This window comes from Crocodylus siamensis, chromosome 1, assembly GCF_052110815.1.
Source record: "Crocodylus siamensis isolate JL-2025a chromosome 1, ASM5211081v1, whole genome shotgun sequence".
Taxonomy (NCBI): domain Eukaryota; kingdom Metazoa; phylum Chordata; order Crocodylia; family Crocodylidae; genus Crocodylus; species Crocodylus siamensis.
This window is the reverse complement of record NC_143395.1, coordinates 46,126,198-46,145,714: the sequence shown is the minus strand read 5'-3', so window position 1 is coordinate 46,145,714 and position 19,517 is coordinate 46,126,198. Positions and strand designations below refer to the sequence as shown.

The following is a 19,517-nucleotide window of genomic DNA, read 5'->3' as shown; positions in this document are numbered from 1 at the left end:
TCTAGTTCTTCATAGTATTATGTTATCCATGCAGAATACTTCTTGTTTGAGATATTTCACTTTAGAAATCAACAGATAAACTCTCCATCCCCCTTTTTAAACACTGTTGTCTCTATATAATATATATTTTCTTTATTATTTGAGTTTAAACCATTAACTATATCTCATAATCCTGTCAGAGAAAGGTTGGACAATTGACAGATACAATGTCTTACCCCATATAAAATTATTTTAAAGCAGATTGGCTCAAAACATATTCCTTTCCTTCACTGGAATTCTTGCTTTTATTGATTATAAACGTTAAAATGTAACTTCATATGCCCTTATTTCAAGACAAATGATCATCTTACTTACAAGATGACTTATAATGTGACATACAGAATATTGGCACCAGTTCAGACATTTCACGTTTCCTATGAACACAAGAGTTATTACACAAACCTAAGCACTCACTGTGTAATAATGTTATAAATGGTAATTAAATAGCTGCACTACTTCATTTATTTGCATACAGTATGATAGTTATTTGTGACCTAAATGATTGTGTTCATCTCTACAACAGCAATTTGTGCAGATCAAGCAAAAACTTCTGTTAACAATTTTTCTGAGTGTGAATATACCTCACTAAATATTTAGCCCTGAATACTTGATTATGCCTGATATGGTTTATGGTATCATGCATTTACTGCTTGGAAGACTGATAGTGTGACATACAGAATATTGGCATTAGTTCAGACATTTCACATTTCCTATGAACACAAGAGCTATTACACCAGCCTAAGCGCTCTGTATAAAAATATCATAAATGGTGATTAAATAGCTACACTACATTATTTATGTCATTAAAGAACATAAAAATATTATGGACAGATTTTTATTTGGGATGGATCTGTGGTGTGCTCTTGCTGTTGCTAGTGGAAGGTTCTCCTTCATGGGGCAGTAGTTCAGAAGCCAAAAGCTACCACAAGCACACCTAAGCAAAAATTAAAACATAAGGGCCAATAAAAGCAGAACATAGCTGAGGAATTCTTCTGCCACTGCAGTTCTCCAGCTGCTGATATAGTTTTAAGGTGTTGTTGATAATTTGTGTGAAGTGGAGCACCCTTGAGGCTGCTCCGCATTATTTCAGGAATGTACAATAAGGCTTGCATCCTGTTACTAGGGTGGCATAAACAAAAAGTGACACTTCCACTCTTCTACTGAACTACACACAGCCAAACATTTTTATTTATGATAAAAAATAAAGCAAAGATGGCTTTGTGTTGTTGGTATGGGATGTCTCAAAATAATGTTTAACATGTGAAACAGTGGAAGAATGTTGCTCTTAATAAGGCCCCTGCCACATGTTATGCTTAAGGTGTGATTAACCAGTTTATAACCGGGCCACGTGTTCACTCAATTAATGGTATGATAAAAAGAGGAATAAGCCATGCGGTTGTTCCACAAAAAATGTGTAATAACTTTGTGGCTGGTTTCTGTCGCACCATTAGTTGAGCATGTGGCCAGATACACAACTGTGGCTAGGGGCTTTGTCAGCTGATGGGGCACCCAGCTGCAGCTGGGAGCCCAGTCAGTTGACCGGGGTCCCAGCTAAGGGAATGCATGGTGTACACCCTGTGGGAGCAGTTTACTGCACATTATAGCTGTGACACAGGTGCTTGCTACTTGGCAGTGCAGGATCATAAACCCTAGCTCCCCCCGCACTGGTAATAAGGAATAATACTGAACTTGAGGAAGCAGTCAGCTAATTTTGCAGGCATATCCTGGGACTAGCTGCCATTTTTGTGGGCTGAGTGCAGCTGGCCCCTCCTCCCCACATCTGATTGGGCAAGGGGCCTCAGCAGTCCTGCTCCTCCCCACAGATTGCCTCATGGCCCAAAGCCATGGTTTAATTACTCTAATTAAGCCCTAGAAAGCCATTAACTTACACTTGATAACTCATGAATTAATGACTTTCCTGGGCTTAATCAGGGTAATTAAGCTGCGGTTTTGGGCTGTCCTCAAGTGGTGAGCTCTGCCATTGTGGAGGGCTCACTGAAAAGCAAAAAAACCCAAAAAGTTGCTGGCAAGCAGAGAAAAGGCCTGGAAGCCCTGTAGTCTTGGAGCATTGGGGCAAGACAGAGTCAGGAGGGCTTCTGGTGCAAGCAGCCCTGCCCTGCCTCCCTCCTTCCTCCCCTCTCTGCTCCACGCCAACTCTTCCCCATCTGCCTTCCCCCTGTGCTTGCTTCCCAGTTTTTTCTCTGCTTGCCAGTAAGTTTTTTTTTTCTTTTTTTTTTCATTTTTTGTTTTTTTGCAGTGAGCCTGCCAGTTTTCGTGGAGTCCACACTCTTTCTTAGAGTCTGTGCAAAATTGTGGTTTCTGCAAAAATCACGCAATCATGATTTCAGTAGGTCCCTAGTAATAACGTGTCATCAGTGGGACCCAATATGCAATCCCACAATCATGCCTCCTGCCATGCACGTGTGGCATGGCAGGAAGTGTGATTGTGTGGATTGTATATCTAATCCCATCATACGTACCATGTCTGGAGGAACCCTGTCAGTCAGATCTTGCAGTATTTATGCTTGAGTAACTCCTATGTTTGGTGTACTTTCTATAAGTACTTTTTACAGGCTTGAATTGTCAAAAACAATTTTAATGGTATATGGTTTTTTATAAAAAATAATTTTCTTTTGAGGGAAATAATGAAATTGTCTACTGCACTAGGACAATATCAGTGTATTATATTTAATTTAATTTACCATATACCTTCCATCTGTCTTTATGTTACAATTTTCTACTGTGATTTTTTTCAGGCAATATTTGATTGGGTGGATATTGCTGGTAGTAAATTAGCTTCAATGTCACCAGTTGGAACAGATCTAGAGACAGTGAAGCAGCAAACTGAGGAACTGAAGGTAGGAACTATCTAACTTTGTTTTAAACTGTAACAAAACATGGTTATACAAGAAGTTTAAAACATCATGAAGTTTTACTATAAGCAAAGTTTATGGATGAAATTGTCTGCTTCTGATTTTCTTGTGTAGGACTAGATTACCACCACCTCCCCCAAATAAATAGGTTTTTATAACCAAAAAACCTATAACTGTCCTGCCCACCCCCAAAGTTACAATACTCATTTCCTTCAAAAGGCTACTTAAGGGTTGTTTTTATTTATCTTTTATTTTTTCCCTTCATCAGTCATCTTTGGGTCACTTGACCTGTCTCTGGAAAAGTGGGTGGGTAATTGGCTGCAAAGCCCTGAATGCCTGTCACTGTGCGATATACACAAATTAAAATTGCATAATTTCCACCAGATCCCGCTGTGGTCTGAAGTAAAAGTCCCAAGTTCCATTCTATGGAAATATGATTCATTATAGCTGTGACACTAGCAGGCTGAGGTGTGCTTTGAATAGGAAACAGGGCTACCTAATGGTGACAGTGGAAGCGGGCAGTATGGAGTCCTTGATCTTATTCTCACTGGATGCATCTAGACTTGCAGTTGATTTGAATCAATAAACTCCACAGTAGTTTGAATCAGAGTAAACTACTCTCGGGTGCAGTGTCTACACATGTGCCTGAGATAACAGCAGTTTGAACAAGGGCAGAGCAGTTTACACAAAGACCAAGAATGCACATCCGGAATTTGTATTAAGCTCGTTGCTTCAGTTGCCCTTTAAAAATGATTCTTTACTAAAAAAAAAAAAAAATCACTTCAATAGCTTTCAGTAAATGTTTCTGTGTAATCTCAAAGTACCACATTATTTCAACCACAAAAACTGGAAGTTACTCAGCTTACAACGTATGTATCATTTTTGCCACAACACCTGAGTGATAGAAAAACTTCTTATATTATGGAATCGTAGGAAAGTAGGTCTTGAAAGTCATCTAGTTGTCCAGCCTCCTTCTCAAGCCAGGATCATTCATGACTAAACCATCCCAGTTAAGTGCATCTTTCCACCTTTCTGTGTGCATAGTTAACAAAGGGAAGGGGGATGTTTGGGGGGTGCTGACATTTTTCGTCCTTGTTTAGCAGGAATTTCCTGGATTAGCAGTACATTTCTTTTTAACTTTGAATCAGGAAATATATCGTGCTATGCCATTTACTGAGTCAGTTGGAATCAGAAAGTGTTACATAGAATATTTTAAACAACAGCATCCTTACTGCATACAATATGATAGTTACTTGTGACTTAATTGTGTTCATCTCTACAACAGCAATTTAAGACAGAGGCCTATCAACAGCAGATAGAAATGGAAAGACTAAACCATCAAGCAGAACTGTTGCTGAAGAAGGTAACAGAGGAAAGTGACAAACACACTGTTCAAGACCCCCTCTCAGAGCTCAAACTGATGTGGGACAATCTAGAGGAGAAAATTATTAACAGACAGGTAAGTAAAGCTGGGGGTCAGAGATTTATTCTGCAGACTTGTCACTAAAGTCGTCTGTTATGCACTGCGAAGAACTTGGATGTCAAAGAGTGATCGTATTTCACTCCTTTTGAGTCCCTGAAAATCTATTTATTCATCTGGTTTTTTTAAGACACAGTCATGAGAGCTTTAAGATTAAGTCACAAAAAGGAGTGAGCAGGAGGAAGACCTACCCCTTTTGTATTAATAGTTTTATGTGGACTTGAACAGGGCAGAACAGGATTCTACTAAGGTGATGAAGTTCACTTAAGCACTTATTAGGTGGAGTATTAGATACAGTAGAATTTGGTCCTGTATTTTAACAAAGCTATATCATTTTTCTTTTTTGTTGTAAGGATTTAAAAATACAATTGAGAATATATATTTTACATTTTCCTTTATTATTAGTACACATTTGGGATATTTATTTCTCATTTCCTCTGTCAAGAAGTTCAAATAAAGTCCTGTTCATTTCATTTTGTTTTTGATGCAGTTTGACTTGGCAGTTGAAAACATGTCACATACAGAATGATACAGAAATAGCTGCTGTGCTGAGCGCTGCACTTCTTTTCCAAACTGATAAATAAACCATTCCAGCTTTCCTTCTAAAACACTAACACATCAAAAAAGGAATACGGACATTTAAAGAAACCATGCTTGAAAAAGTTTTTGTTCCTAAATTGAGATAGTTAATTGAAAAACAGAAGTTTAAGGAAACTGAAACAAATGTCATGTATGTTCAAATCAGAACGTAGATAATGAATACAGTTGTGTCTTTGAGATAGTCATATGTTGTATTGGAATATGTAGTGGTAGTTTGAACATAGAATTCAACGGTTTGTAATGGAAGTGCAAATTCAGCTTTAACTAGAGATCAGTTGCTTATGCTGGGATAATTCTGTTGCTCTTTGATTTGTATTGAGTCTGTTGGTCTCAGGTGTCCCAGTCTATGGGATGTGTTGGCATCGAGTTCACCTTAAACCAGTCAGATCATTAGGCCAACAAACAATTTCATTGTTATTTTTATTTTTTTTTTACTTTAGCACAAGCTGGAGGGGGCATTGTTAGCTTTGGGGCAGTTCCAACATGCTCTGGATGAGTTATTGACATGGCTGACCCATACAGAAGACCTGCTGAATGAACAGAAACCTGTGGGAGGAGACCCTAAGGCTATTGAAATAGAACTTGCCAAACATCATGTATGTAATTATAGCAGTGTTCACAGAGCCATTATTTTGATGTTTATCTCAGTGGTATTTCTTATGTACAGCTTTGTATTTGTTAAATAACTCTTTAGAGATTTTCAAGACATTGCATTAAGATTGTAAGTTCAGATCTAGAAACTATATTGACTAATGCATGTGGATAAGAATCCTCTCTCCTCTTCCTTCCAATACTCTTTACCATTATTCCGTGTTTCAGCCAGAGAGAAGGAGGACATGACAGGTTGCACTATTTTACAAGGGAAACTACCAAGTAGAACTACTAGTATTCACCTTAAGGCAGTATATCCCTGTAATGGCCCTTATTGGAACCAGGGTGAAAAAAATACACTTATACCCTGAAATAGCTGTGTCTGCCTCACAAATGAAAAGAGAAAGGTTCCAAAAATATAATCTACACAATGTCAGTTATTTGCTTCAAACTGACATATATATAGCCTGCTGCACTTACACATCTGTACAGCTAGAGAGAATATCTATGCCTTCATTTTACTTCTCCACAAAAATACTAATAATTGTTATTTTGTCATATTGCTATATCATTTTGGGGCCCGCTGAGGAGTCGGTGTTTCATGGCATGAGACAAATGTTAATGATACCTTACTTAGACGAGTATTTCTCAGAAAGAAGAGAGATTTCAGTTTTTCATGTGGCAGGATATTTTGATGGCAGGTATTCATAGGTCACATAGATTTCATATGCAGCACATAACCTAAGTGCTCATCCCTCCTGTTTTCTGAATATTGAAAATAGGCAGCTTGAATTGAGTTTCACAGAAAAATTGAAAAGGGATTCAGTATGTGAGTTCATCATCCTCTTCATCACCAGGCAGAATAAATAAGAGTTTTCTTAGTGACTTGTCTCAGAATGCTTCCCACTTAAATCATTACAGAATTAGTATTTCATCTATGGGTCTTTCACTTTCTTAGTAAAAGGAGTGTTCGGCTGTCTAAGTAGCACCCAGACATTCTTGTTTACTTACTCTTTGTCGAGTGCTCAAGGAGTTCAACAAACACATGGCACAGTGTACTTCCTCTCCGCAAAACAGAGTTTATAGGCTAAGGAGTTCACAGTGATACTTCCTGTTTCAGCTCAGAAAACCATCCTTCTCTTGAATAAGAATAGTCCTTGTCCTGGGGGAGCCTCATCAGGAAGGAAAAGATAAGAGGCATCTGTTTCTGTGAATAACTTTTTTATTTTTTCCCTATTGGAGAAATAATTTAAAGTAGCTACCATCTACAGTGCTTGAACTGGCATAAAGGGGATGATAGGATACTGTTTCCCCACCTAAGGACCACCTAAGATTCTTCCTGCTAATCAGTATGTTTAATAGGTCTCTCCATATAGCTTGTTTTAAAGTTCTTTTTCTTTTTTCCCAGGATCTAACACTTTAGCAGAGATGGGTCTGAACCAGGTCGCCCGGATGTCAATCTCATATTTGAATTTTGCAGATTGAGCTATCATGTATTTTCCTTTATCTTTTCTCCATGTGCCCATTCTTTTTACTTCAAATACTTAAAACATCAACTTTCAGAATTATTGTCAGTGTTTGAAAATATCCTACCTGCCTGGAATGTATTGCCAGCTCAACATGGTCTCAGTTGAGAGGTAGATTCAAGTCCTTGTTATCATGTTGGAGAAGTTCATAGGAAGTTGCATTATGCCCATTCTCCAACTCCCAGGTTAATTCTAAAGCTCGGCCAGTTTGGCATATCATGAAAACTGGTTTGGCCTTGACTTACGTAAAAAGGCAGCCTGAGAATCAAAGGGCTGCAGAGAGAGTTACTACAAGAGTAGTGCTCTGCAGTTATTCAAACATACAAAATGAAACACGTTCACTTCTTGTTTCTCTACAGCTAAGGACAGACATTACATTTGTGCACCTGTTGTCTTGGAACAAAAATATCTTAGGATTGACATGTACACACATTACTCTTCTAATCAGAACTTTCTGAGCAGAATGCACTGTGCCTTTTCTGTCATTGATTCTATGATGCAGTCCTAGGTCAACAGTTCAGATTCACTTCTCAGTGTCCCAGGATAAACTGTTAGTAGTTCTTACACAATGAATCTTTTTTGGATTTATCCTGGGACCATGAACATGGGCATCTGAATGATTGCACTTTGTCCTGGGATAAAATGATTTATCCTGGGACAAATATAACATTTGTTTGTAGCCCATGAGTCATCACCACGACTCCCTTCCCTAGCCACATGTCTAACCATTCTTTAGCTTTGCCTTCTAGAAACTGTCAAAGAAATGTGCAAGTGGAGGTGTACAGCAGAATAACATCTGTCAGAATTCAGAAACATAAGCCCTGTTTATACTGCCTTAATTAGGTCCTAAAACTTGATGTTATTATTAAGGTTAACTTTCAACTAAATGATTCAGTCTTTGTGGGTAGCTTTATTAATTATAATTTGAAGTCTTGCTTCTTGTGCTTTACCTGTAGGTGCTACAAAATGATGTTTTAGCTCATCAGTCTACAGTGGAAGCAGTTAAGAAAGCAGGAAATGACTTGATTGAATCGAGTGCTGTTGAAGAAGCAAGCAATCTACAGAGCAAATTGGAACTTCTGAATCAGCGCTGGCAAAATGTGTTGGAAAAAACAGAACAAAGGAAACAGCAGCTGGAGAGTGCCTTGATCCAGGTGAACAGGAAATGATAACATAAAGGGATAACTAGCAAAAATGGCCATTTGCATTAAGCAAACAGATATGGATATTAGACATGGGCTTTAATCAAAACCATAATGCAGACACCACTGAGTCCTAAGGACTTTGGGATCCAGCTGTGTGCATGCCACCTGAGTGCTGCCTTTTTATAAACTCTGTATTAGTTTCTTTGAAAATTGTGCAGGCCACCTGCCCAGGGATGAACTTCCCTTTGCATTTGATTTAGGTATGAGGGTTGGTCTTGGAATTGTTCTTGTGGTCTTCCTTTGTCTGATTCCATACTGTGTGTCCTTTCCAGGGCTATGTTTAAGGATACACCATCTATTAGCTTGTATGAACTAATTTTACATATAATTAAAAATTTTATTTTGGAGTTTCTTTGGTTTATTTTAATTTCTTATTTAATATGCTGCCAGCCTAATTCTACATACAGGCTAATATTCCAAATGAAAACATTTAAATAAGCTCTTACCATAAACGATATGGTTTAATTTAGGCCCAAGGTTTCCATGGTGAAGTTGAAGATTTGCAGCAATGGCTGACAGACACTGAGCGTCAACTCTTGGCATCAAAACCTGTTGGAGGCTTACCAGAAACAGCAAGAGAGCAGCTCAATATCCATATGGTAAGTATCATAATATTACAATGCTTTGCAAATTGTCTATATTTCAAAACTAACAACCTTTCATGGGCATTTAATCTGAATAGAAAGCATGTTCTGTATATCAGACAGCCTGTACAAGATCATAATAACTTTTAATAGTTTTAAAAACTAAGCCCTAATTTTCAGTGTTGAGGAAAAAAATATATTATCCTGTGTGCAAAGCTAAATGATCTCGGCAGCACAGAGGCAGAAAGAGAGCTTGGAGTCATAGTTCACTCCAAGATGAATATGAGCCATCAGTGTGACAAAGTAATCATAGATTCATAGATGTTTGGGTCGAAGGGAAATTAGCAGATCGAGTCCAACCCCCTGCCCTGGGCAGGAAAGAGCACCGGGGTCAGATGTCTCCAGGCAGGTACATAACTAGCCTCCTCTTAAGGTAGGACAGAGCACTACCTCCCTTGGAAACTCATTCCAGATTCTGGCAACGCTTACTGTAAAGAAGTTTTTCCTGATGTATAACCTGAATCTGCACTCCGTCAGTTTGTGGCCGTAGTTCCTAGTTACTCCAAGGGGTGCCCTGGTAACAGAGCATCTCCTGTTTCTTGCTGTCTCCCACAATGAATTTGTGGCCACAAGATCACCTCTCAGCATTGTCTTGCAGACACTGAAGCGATCCAAGGCCATCAACCTCCTCGTACGGTTTTGCCTGCAGGCCCCTAACCATCTGAACCCTCTCGAGGTTGTCCACATCCTTCTTGAAGTGTGGCACCCAAAACTGGATGCAGTACTCCAGCTGCGGCCTAACCAGTGCCGCATAGAGGGGAAGTATCACCTCCTTGTTTGGTGGTGTACCTGCTTGTCATGTACCTGCTAATGCATGATAAAGTGCGGTTAGCTTTTCTGATCACTTCATCACACTGCTGACTCATGTTCATCTTGGAGTCAACAGTGACTCCAAAATCCCTTTCTGCTGCTGTGCTGCTAATAAGGTCCTCCCCCAGCCTGTAAGCATGCTGGTGATTCTTTCTTCCTAGGTGCAACACCTTGCATTTGTCCTTATTCAACTGCATCCTGTTCTGTTCCACCCATTTTTCCAATCTGTCCAGATCTGCCTAGATTCATCCCCTACCCTCTGGTGTGTTAACTTTACCCGATAATTTGGTATCATTTGCAAATGTGGACAGAGTGCTTTCCATGCCCTTTAATCAATAAAGTTAACCTCACTCTATCATGCATTCGCAGGTGCAGTATCATCACAAACAGGTCCAGGGAGGTGATAATTCCCTTCTAGGCAGCTTTGGTAAGGCCACAGCTGGAGTACTGTGTCCAGTTCTGGGCGCCGCACTTCAAGAGGGATATGGATAACTTTGGGTCCAGAGGAGGACCACTGATATGGTTAGGGGCCTGCAGGTATGGCCCTATGAGGAGAGACTGAGGGACTTGGATCTCTTCAGCCTTTGCAAGAGAAGGCTGAGTGGGGATCTTATGGCCATTTACAAATTCACTCGGGGGGTAGGGAGGAGGGGCAGCAAGAAATAGGAGATGCTCTGTTTACCAGGGCACCTCTTGGAATAACCACGAACAACGGCCACAAACTGACAGAGCAGATTTAGGTTAGACATCTGGAAGAATTTCTTTACAGTAAGGGTTGCCAGAATCTGGAATGGGCTTCTAAGGGAGGTGGTGCTCTGCCCTTCCTTGCGGGTCTTTAAGGGGAGACTGGACAAGCACCTGGCTGGGGTCATATGACCCCAGCACTCTTTCCTGCCCAGGGCAGGGGGTCAGACTCAATAATATATTGAGGTCCCTTCCAACCCTAACAGCTATGAAACTATGAAACTTAGCATTGTGACAAAAAGGAAAAAAGAATTTTGAATTTTTGCTTCTTAGCAATAAAAGTGAAAATGATTACAATGTTATTAACATTCCTCCCTTCTTCCTGAATTACATTTTTAATTGTTCTTTAAGAAAACACAAATGATTACGATTGAAATCATCTATATTTGTCTTATAGAGCCTTGAACTAGTGGACTGAATCCTGTATTATATTAGCTAATGTACTAATTGAAATTGAAAGAAGCTGGGATTGAATATGAACTTTGAATCACAGAGAACCTGCTTTATTTGGAAATGGAAAGTTAGCCAGGATGCCCGAAGTCTTCCTTTCTTTCCTCTTCTAGAAAAATTCTAAGGATGATTTTGTTTCTCTATGTAGAGATCCAATAGAATTAGGGTAATGTAATGGCTCTTACCATGCACCATCCACTTGTCCCTGCCTGAACTCTTAGCCCTGGCATGCCAGGCCATCTCGCGGCTGGTCAAATCATTGGCCTTCCCACCTGTCTAAGGCAGTCTGCCCACTTGCCTTGCCTGCCAAGCCTTTGATGTATCCAATTAGTTGTTGTTTGTAAGGTGGGAGGCTGCCCATTTACTGCTCGATGCCAAGGGCATAATACACAGCTCTGAACCTTTCCCTTATACCATGTCCCATGCCTCACAGATGGACTCACTATATGGCTCTAACCCCATGATGGACTTCCTTCTATGTCCACCTAGCGTTCAGACCCCAATTTGATCCCTCCTTCTGAGGCAGTCTACTCCGCCCTCATTCTAGGTCACCAAGTTCCCTGAACCCTTCTTCCTCTCAGCAGTGGCCCCTTCCAGGACCTTTGGCCACATAGGCTCTAGCTTCACCTCTAGGCCAGTTGGAACCCCAGGTCCCTGGCTCTGGCCATCCCTCGTGGTGGAAGCTTTGGCTCTTTGACCATTCTGGTCCCAGTATTAGCCAGTCAAGGGTTTCTCCAGTTAAGTTATTGAGCCTCTCACCCTCTCTCTCTCTCTCATATGGGTCTGCCTTCTCGGGCCCTCCGAACTCAGCTTACTCAAGCTCTAAGGCCAGCCTATGCACAGTCCTTCAGACCTGCCTATGTGGCCCCTACTCAGTGTAGTCCATGCACAGTCCTTCAGGCCCACCCATGCGGACCCTACTGTGTGCAGCCTATTCACATGCCCTCATTTGGCCCGCTACTCCACCCCCTCACTGGAGCCACTAGGCCTTACTCCCATTGGCTCTCAGTCCACTGATGATATACCTGGACTCCTTGCCTGTCCCCTCTACAGGGTAACCCACCAGGTTGTCGGGACTGAGGCTATACGGCACCCATACTCACCTTTCACTAGAGAGGCACTGGTGTTTCATTTTCTGGGGACCACCTCACCACAGACAGCCCCACCACACCGTCCAACTCTAGTAGGGGTGTAGTTTTAGGTCATTCCACCGGACCAGGAACCTCCTCCATCCCCATAGTTCCTACCCTTGACCTCCAGGTGTTCTGGAAGCAGCAGTTCTGGCTGGTGATGTTCTCTCTCTGGCTCCCTGCCACAACTGCCAACTCAGCTCTGAGGGCCTAGGTTCATTTTGAGGCTGCTCAGTTCCATCCTCCAATTCAGGAGCTCTCCTGTGGTCATGTGACTGACTTGTTAGGCTGTATTGCACCTGCTGGCTGCTCCACAGCCTGCTCAAACTTCTTAAAAGTGGCAGGCACCAAAGGTACCTTGCCATGACTGGATAGAAGCCTGAGCCCTTCAAGTCCATGCTCAGATATGAGTGATACCCCATGAACTGTCCTGGCATTTGTGCACATATTTGGGGAGGGGAAGGGGGTTAATTAAAGTGGCTCTTGGAAGCCACTCCAATTAAAATGCCTACAGCGTCTTGTGTATTCAGCCTCCCTCCCACATTTCACAATGGTGGCGGGGGTGCATTAAAGCTTGTTCAACAAGCTGTTTAGTTCAAGCACTGCAGCCACCATTTTGAAATGCAGGGGTGCTAAATACATGAGGCTGTGCAGCACGTGGGAGCATTCTGATTGGAATGCTCCAGCAGACTTGCTTAATTGAGAACGAGTCAGGGTATGTGTAAAAGTGCCATCTTTGATGCTGAGCTTCTAACACAGTTTTCATTAGGAAGCCCTGTTGTTTTATAAATTCTGAATTTCACAGTAACATTTTGGAATAATGAAAAAGATCTTTGCCCAGGACTGATGTTTTGCCCTCAAAATTTGGTAATAATTCTGTTTTTGTTTCTGAAATGAAAATTAATGGGATTGTTTATTTCTCAATGATTTATTACTATTATTTTTAAACTAATCATTTCAGGAGGCTGGAAGACAATATAAGTTACGAAAAAAGAAGTTATGAAAATGAAACCAAAACATCCTAGTCGTTTTGCTAGTGCCAAAGCAGGGCTTGATCAGAAGCCAGTGGAACTCTTTGTGTTCTGCAGCTTGCTGGATTTTGAATTGGGCATTCAGAGAATAATTTGCTTCCTGGATAATTGAAGAGGGTGTTTTGTAATAATTTACTGTGCATAGTCAGAAACCTGATTCCCAGAGTCACCTGTCCTAGAGTTTCCTGTGACTGACCAAAAGACCAAATCTATGTAAGGAGAGCTTAACAGCAGTTTGAAACACGTGTAAATTTGGCCCTGATTCATAAGATCTGCTTTAAACTATCAGTATTTAAGTCAATTTGCCTATATCCTTCCTGCAAAGTCAGCAGGTTACCATTCAGAGGCAAAAGAGAAACTGGCTTGTAACTCACAACCCCAACTGGACAAACTGTCTTGGTCTGAAATAATACTAAAGTTGGATGAGAGGGAATGTAGATAGAAGTGGGAATTAGGGATAAGGTAAGAGCCAGAATGTCTCTGGAGTAAACAATATGTTCTGTGGCCATGTGCACGTGGTCAACTTACATACCCTAGAAGCTGCACTTTGGGTGAGCTAATTATCACCAATCAGTTATAAGGCTGTTTAGCCTGCTTGTAGCTGGTTGTGGTTTTGGAGGAAGCCTGTACAAACCAGCATGATGTGTTTGAGTGTGACTGCTAAGAATGATGAATTTATCATTTAGCAAGGACATAAGTGATTTAATTAGCTTCTGCCTCTTTCAAGAGCTCTTTGGTTCTGTCACCAAGGAATACTTTGCTTCTGCTACACAAATGCTTGCTCCTCTTTATTTCCTTCATCTCATCCTTCTTAAGGGAAAGGAGGAATTGGGAGGGAGCAGCCTGGACAAGCACTCTTTTAATAGGCAGGGATCAGAAGAGGGGGAAGAACTGAAGCCTGTGAAAATAATTACTCAGGGATGCTGCATTTCTTCTTTCCCCTTCCTGTCATATTGTAGGAGCTCAGGTTCCTCCCTTTCTTACCCCAGAATAATTGTTGGCTCCTCAGCTCTCTTCATGCTCTTTGGATACAACAGACACCAAAAATCAGGAAGCCAAGACTTGCCAGAGAAAAATCTCCTCCTCCTCTTCCTTCCTTCCCCACTACCTATTACTTGTTCTGTAAAACACTGCTCTAGTTTGGGAGTGAGAGTCTGCCCTGCTGGTGCATTTTGGGAATATAATTATGATCATTTGTATTTCAGTTCCCATCAGATCATAACAATTGCTTGTATGTAGTGGTAAAGCAATCAGACCCAAAGTGTAAATTGGTCAGAAAAGAAGTGAAAGCAGCTAGTAAAACAGCAGGTGCCTGTACACGAATGCCGAGGCTGCTCTGACACACTGTAATTACAGCGCATCGGAACAGACTCCATTAATTGAGTCTGCTGGAGCGTGGCAATTACCATGCTCCAGCAGCTTCCCGTGTCTTGTTGAACAAGCTTTAGTTCAATCTCTTCGAAGGAGCTTTAGTTCAAGCACGATTGCTGCCATTTTTAAGCACAGGGTTGCTGATACACGAGACAGTGCTTTAATTAGAAGTGGCTCTTAGAGCTGCTCTAATTAAAGCGCCATCACCCCCACCCCTGGAGCATGTGTAAAAGTTGCCAATATTACCTATACCAACCAAGTCAGCATCTGGCGCCATGCCTAGTGGGTGAAGGATGATATGCATGGTGTGCCAAAGAAGGAGGCATGATTAAGCTGCCTTTACATACTTTCCCACCCACTTCTGGGGATATGTTGGTAGCTCTTGGCCTGCAGAGGGTGGCAAATGGCTTACTTTACAGAGATTGCCAAAACTTGTCCTGTGAGTTAAGTACATCTGTCAGATCAGGTTCCATGTCAGGAATATATGTAAGATATATATGCCCATGCCAGGAACCTTACATACATATATATGTTCCTAAAACAAAAATTCTGAAAAATTATCTAGCATGCCATGGAAGTTTTCCTTTCCTGAATAACTGGGTCCTTTCTTTGTTAATTTTGCCTTTTCTGAACTGCTTATGTTTCCTCTGCTAATCTATGTATAAATCCTCCTGAAATACATTATTTTTAAAAGCTAACATTGTAAAAGCTATTGAATTTTTACTAATTTTATTGGCTGTTTCTTAATTTAGGAACTGTGTGCTGCCTTTGAAGCCAAAGAAGAGGCTTACAAGTGTCTGATGCAGAAAGGCCAGCAGATGCTTGCAAGATGCGCAGAATCCGCTGAGGCAAATGACATAAATAACTTAAAAGAAAAATGGGAATCAGTACAAACAAAACTCAGCGAAAGAAAAGTAGGTGGCTTTGAATAAAAATAGAAATAGAAGCAATGTATTTAAACATTTTATAATGATGAATCATTGTATCTATAGTGCATCTATAATTACTCAGCCTCCAGGATTTAGGATGTTTATTGTTGGACAAAGATTCATAATTCACCAGTGGACTTGAAAGGGCCAAAGGGTTAAGTCTTTAACATACCATTATATGTGTGGAAGGGAAACTGGTTCTAAAAATATATGAAGAGATATGTTTATTTTGCAGAGTGAGAGCATTTCTTGTTTTATTACAGAGATTATGGACATAGTAGAACAGAAAATTGTATTTTCTCATTGCCTTGTCAACACAAAATTGTTTTATTGATTTTCCTAGCATTTTGATCAATATAAGTTAAGTATTCCAAACAATTGTGCTTCTACCCATTGTTCTAGGAAACTGGTTTCTACTTTAGTATGTTTTGGCAGCATGATTACCCTGATGCAAAATGTAAATTTACTACTTCTAAATTTCATTTTATTTTCACTTTTCCATGAAGTAGTGCCCTTTTTCTTTGACCTGAGTCAAGCTGGTGATAATGATGTTATCAATGGGAGTAGACTATCAAATGTATGGCAAGAGCGTATTAAAAAAAAGTAAAAAGAGTATTATCAATACAAATGTTTGTCTCTTGTACTTCGAATATATAATGAAACAATACCAAAGTGACAAAAACAGTCCATCACAATGGCCTGTAGGGCTGCAATGTTCAGCAATATGATTGGCTGAACATCTCTAAATGATTTTTAATATTTAATAAAAATCTGCATGCAACACTAAGCCCACATGATCCTGATTCAGGCAATCAAAATTAAACATGAACGTTATTATTCATGAATGGTGTAAGTTCTTTAAATAATAGAAGGGAAAATAAACTAAATCAGCAGTTCCTAAAATATGGGATAATCCACAAGGCCATAGTAAGCGGTGCACAGCCAGGCCCTTTTTGCTTTTTGCAGCTACTAACAGGTTGGTGATAAATTGCCTGGCGGTCTGAGAAATTTTGAGGGTTGACAGTGGTCATTAGATAAAAAAAAAAAACGTGAGAACCACTAAACTTGATGATCTGTCAAACTCCCTTCCACCCCTATACTTTTGTGATTCTGTGCTTATTTATGTCTGTCTCGAACTGACAAGTTGTGTTGTTTCATTATTACCAACCAGTGAGTGCCAGAAGGAGGAATGCTCTGATACAGAAAAACATACCCCTGAAATTAGCTGCTCTGTTGTCCGCTTTTTTTACTATAATTTTACTGTTGTTTTTCCTACTGTGACTCCATTTATATTTTGTAGGCTTTTATTTTGAAATGCAGAACGTATAGACATTAAGTTGGAAAATTGTTTAAAAAGTAGGGGTTCTTTCTGGGATGCAATCAACTAAAATGATTTATTCAGCTAAAGCATCCATTAAACAGTAACTGCTATTAAATGATAATATATCTTTACAGGCCAAACTGGAAGAAGCCCTCAGTTTGGCAATGGAGTTCCACAACTCACTTCAAGACTTCATCAACTGGCTTACCCAGGCTGAACAAACTTTGACTGCAGCTTCTCGGCCAAGCCTTATCTTGGATACTGTCTTGTTTCAAATTGATGAACACAAGGTATGTTAAAAAACAGATATGTAGTATAATTCACCCACTCTTTGGAGGTTCTGTGTAACGTCCAAATCAACTTTCCGATGCTGTCACTCAGAAAACGTTTTTATATCTTTTAAATAGCATTTTGTAGCCTTTTCTGAAATCCCATCTTTTTTTTTATATTTGTTGAATGAATAAACAGTACAACAGGAAGTACAAATATCTGTCTTTTGCAAGGTCTTTGCCACAGAAGTAAATTCTCATCGTGACCAGATCATAGAGCTAGACAAAACCGGAACCCATCTGAAATATTTCAGCCAGAAACAAGATGTTGTCCTTATTAAGAACCTGCTGATTAGTGTACAGAGTAGATGGGAAAAAGTAGTTCAGCGCCTGGTGGAAAGAGGAAGAGCTTTGGATGATGCAAGGAAACGAGCCAAACAGGTAATCTGACAGTTATTATACAGCTCTTTGAACTTTTCTGTAATTAAATCCAGATTCTTGAAGTATATGGTGTTTTAAGGAAGTCTGGGGTTAGTGTAACAGACTGTTGAGTTAGTGAAGCAATTGCTGTGATTTAGTCATGGAGTCCAGTCCACTTCATTTGGAAATTAAAAACTTCATTTTTAACCCAATCAGTGATTGCTCTGTCTGCAACACAATATAGTCTGTAAGGGAAGAGTTAAAGTACAGCATCCAGATGCATATTAGTACCTTCTCTCTTTCAAAAGAAGTGACGTAATCATCCATTTGTTTTAAAGAGTGGTATGGATCCATTTCACAAGGATGAGATATAGTCCTGTGTTGCCTTTCTAGAAGGAGGGTTCCAGCAAAATATTTTACTGCTCTCGCCCTAATGGGTGGTCCATACTTCAGTAAATTACAAGCTCCTTACTGTTTTGAGCAACCTTTTTACTAATGAGAAATGTAGTAATCAGGAATCTTAGCTGAGTAGAATCTGAGTGAAAATGGAGTATCTATAGAGCCCTTGCAGCAAATACATTCCAACAGAAATTGCTGAGATGTGTTCAACACTCCATGATTTGAATGAAGCATATGTGTACAACTAGATGTATAACTGGCAGTTGATCGTGTTAGGAGGTCAGACTAGCTCAAGTGAACACAGGACTGTGACTGGTGCCTATTCAAGTGCCATAAGAAGAGGGCCATCCTCATTCTTCCACATCTGTTAAGCAGATGTTCACTGTCTGTCCCCAGGCAGACATCAGGATTTGTGAGTATTTTATGTACCAGCATATTTGTACATTTGAATAAATCAAAATCCCACTTTTCCGCAGTTCCATGAAGCCTGGCACAAACTTATGGAGTGGTTAGAAGAGTCAGAAAAGTCATTGGATTCAGAACTTGAGATTGCAAATGATCCAGACAAAATTAAGATGCAGCTTGCTCAGCATAAGGTAGGTCATGAATTTGTAGGCTGCCTCGTAAGAAAGTCTGTCAGGCCTGTGCAAAAGGAAGCAGATTTATGACACCACTATGATAGAATATTTACCCACATGAAAATAAAATACTGGCTCATTTCCAGATAGAAAATGAAAAGGAGAAGTGGTGAAGTTAGGAGAGGAAGGACTCCTTACAGTGCCTGTTCATCTGTGGGACACAATAATATAACATCATAGAAAGTTTCAACAAAAGAGAAAATAATAGATCAAAACGGAAACACTGTCAAGAGTTATATTATAGTCTTGTCATGAAACTCCCAGAGATACCATCAAACAGTTTGGGTTTGAAATTACTTCTCATCGTTCAGTGTTCCATCAGAAATGAACTATAACCTGTATTTTGAAGTAGAGTGAAATTGTCAGTAATAAGGGTCAATCTCTTAAGATCAGGAGAATGGGTTTTTGGTTGTAGCTGGGTTGGTCTAAGGACATAGGCAGCCAAGGTTCTTTGGGTAGATGTGATATCTTTTATTAGACCAACTGAATAGTTGGAAAAAAGTTCTTAGCAAGCTTTGGGGTTCAGTTACCCTTCTTCAGGCATAGAGAGTCTCTGCTGTTCTGAAACTCCAAGAAATGAGAGAAGCTAAAAGTGTGGTAGGATGTCAGTGAGAATGTAAATCAGTGGAAATTAGAAAGACAAAAGTAAAGCAGAGAGGGGAGGGGGAAGAGAGCAGGGGGAAAAAGGCTAAAGGGAGACATTACAGTAGAATTCAAGGTGGAAAAGAAGCTGCCAGTGAAAAAGAAAATAGTTGTAGATCAGGAAAACAGGAATGAGAGAAGCTGAAAGTGTGAGAGGATGTAGTGAAAATATAAATAGGTAGAAAATATAAATAGGAAGAAAGGAGAAACAAAAGGTAAAGCTTGGAGGGGGAAGATCGCAGGGGGAAAAAGGCCAGGGGGAAACATTACAGAGGTAATAATACAGGGTAAGAAGGAAATAGTAGGAAATACTGAAGAAGGAAATAGTAGAAAATCAGGGAGACAAAAGACAGAGGAGGGGAGAGGAGCGGAAGGGAGAAAAGGTTGGGGAAAAAATGTAAGAAG

The 19,517-nt window shown here is 40.1% G+C and overlaps 1 protein-coding gene across 22 annotated transcripts in view; it reads left to right on the top strand.

The window, feature by feature from the left end:
- Nucleotides 1-19,517, top strand: part of DST (dystonin) — a 486,590-nt gene that overhangs the window by 424,798 nt on the left and 42,275 nt on the right. For all 22 annotated transcript variants that reach the window (XM_090034292.1, XM_090034349.1, XM_090034342.1 and 19 more), the window contains 9 exons: nucleotides 2,796-2,897; nucleotides 4,198-4,371; nucleotides 5,433-5,588; nucleotides 8,066-8,263; nucleotides 8,785-8,913; nucleotides 15,247-15,408; nucleotides 16,879-17,034; nucleotides 17,248-17,454; nucleotides 18,309-18,428. In XM_090034292.1, coding sequence (XP_089890418.1) covers nucleotides 2,796-2,897; nucleotides 4,198-4,371; nucleotides 5,433-5,588; nucleotides 8,066-8,263; nucleotides 8,785-8,913; nucleotides 15,247-15,408; nucleotides 16,879-17,034; nucleotides 17,248-17,454; nucleotides 18,309-18,428 — 1,404 coding nt within the window. The remainder of the gene's footprint in view (nucleotides 1-2,795; nucleotides 2,898-4,197; nucleotides 4,372-5,432; nucleotides 5,589-8,065; nucleotides 8,264-8,784; nucleotides 8,914-15,246; nucleotides 15,409-16,878; nucleotides 17,035-17,247; nucleotides 17,455-18,308; nucleotides 18,429-19,517) is intronic.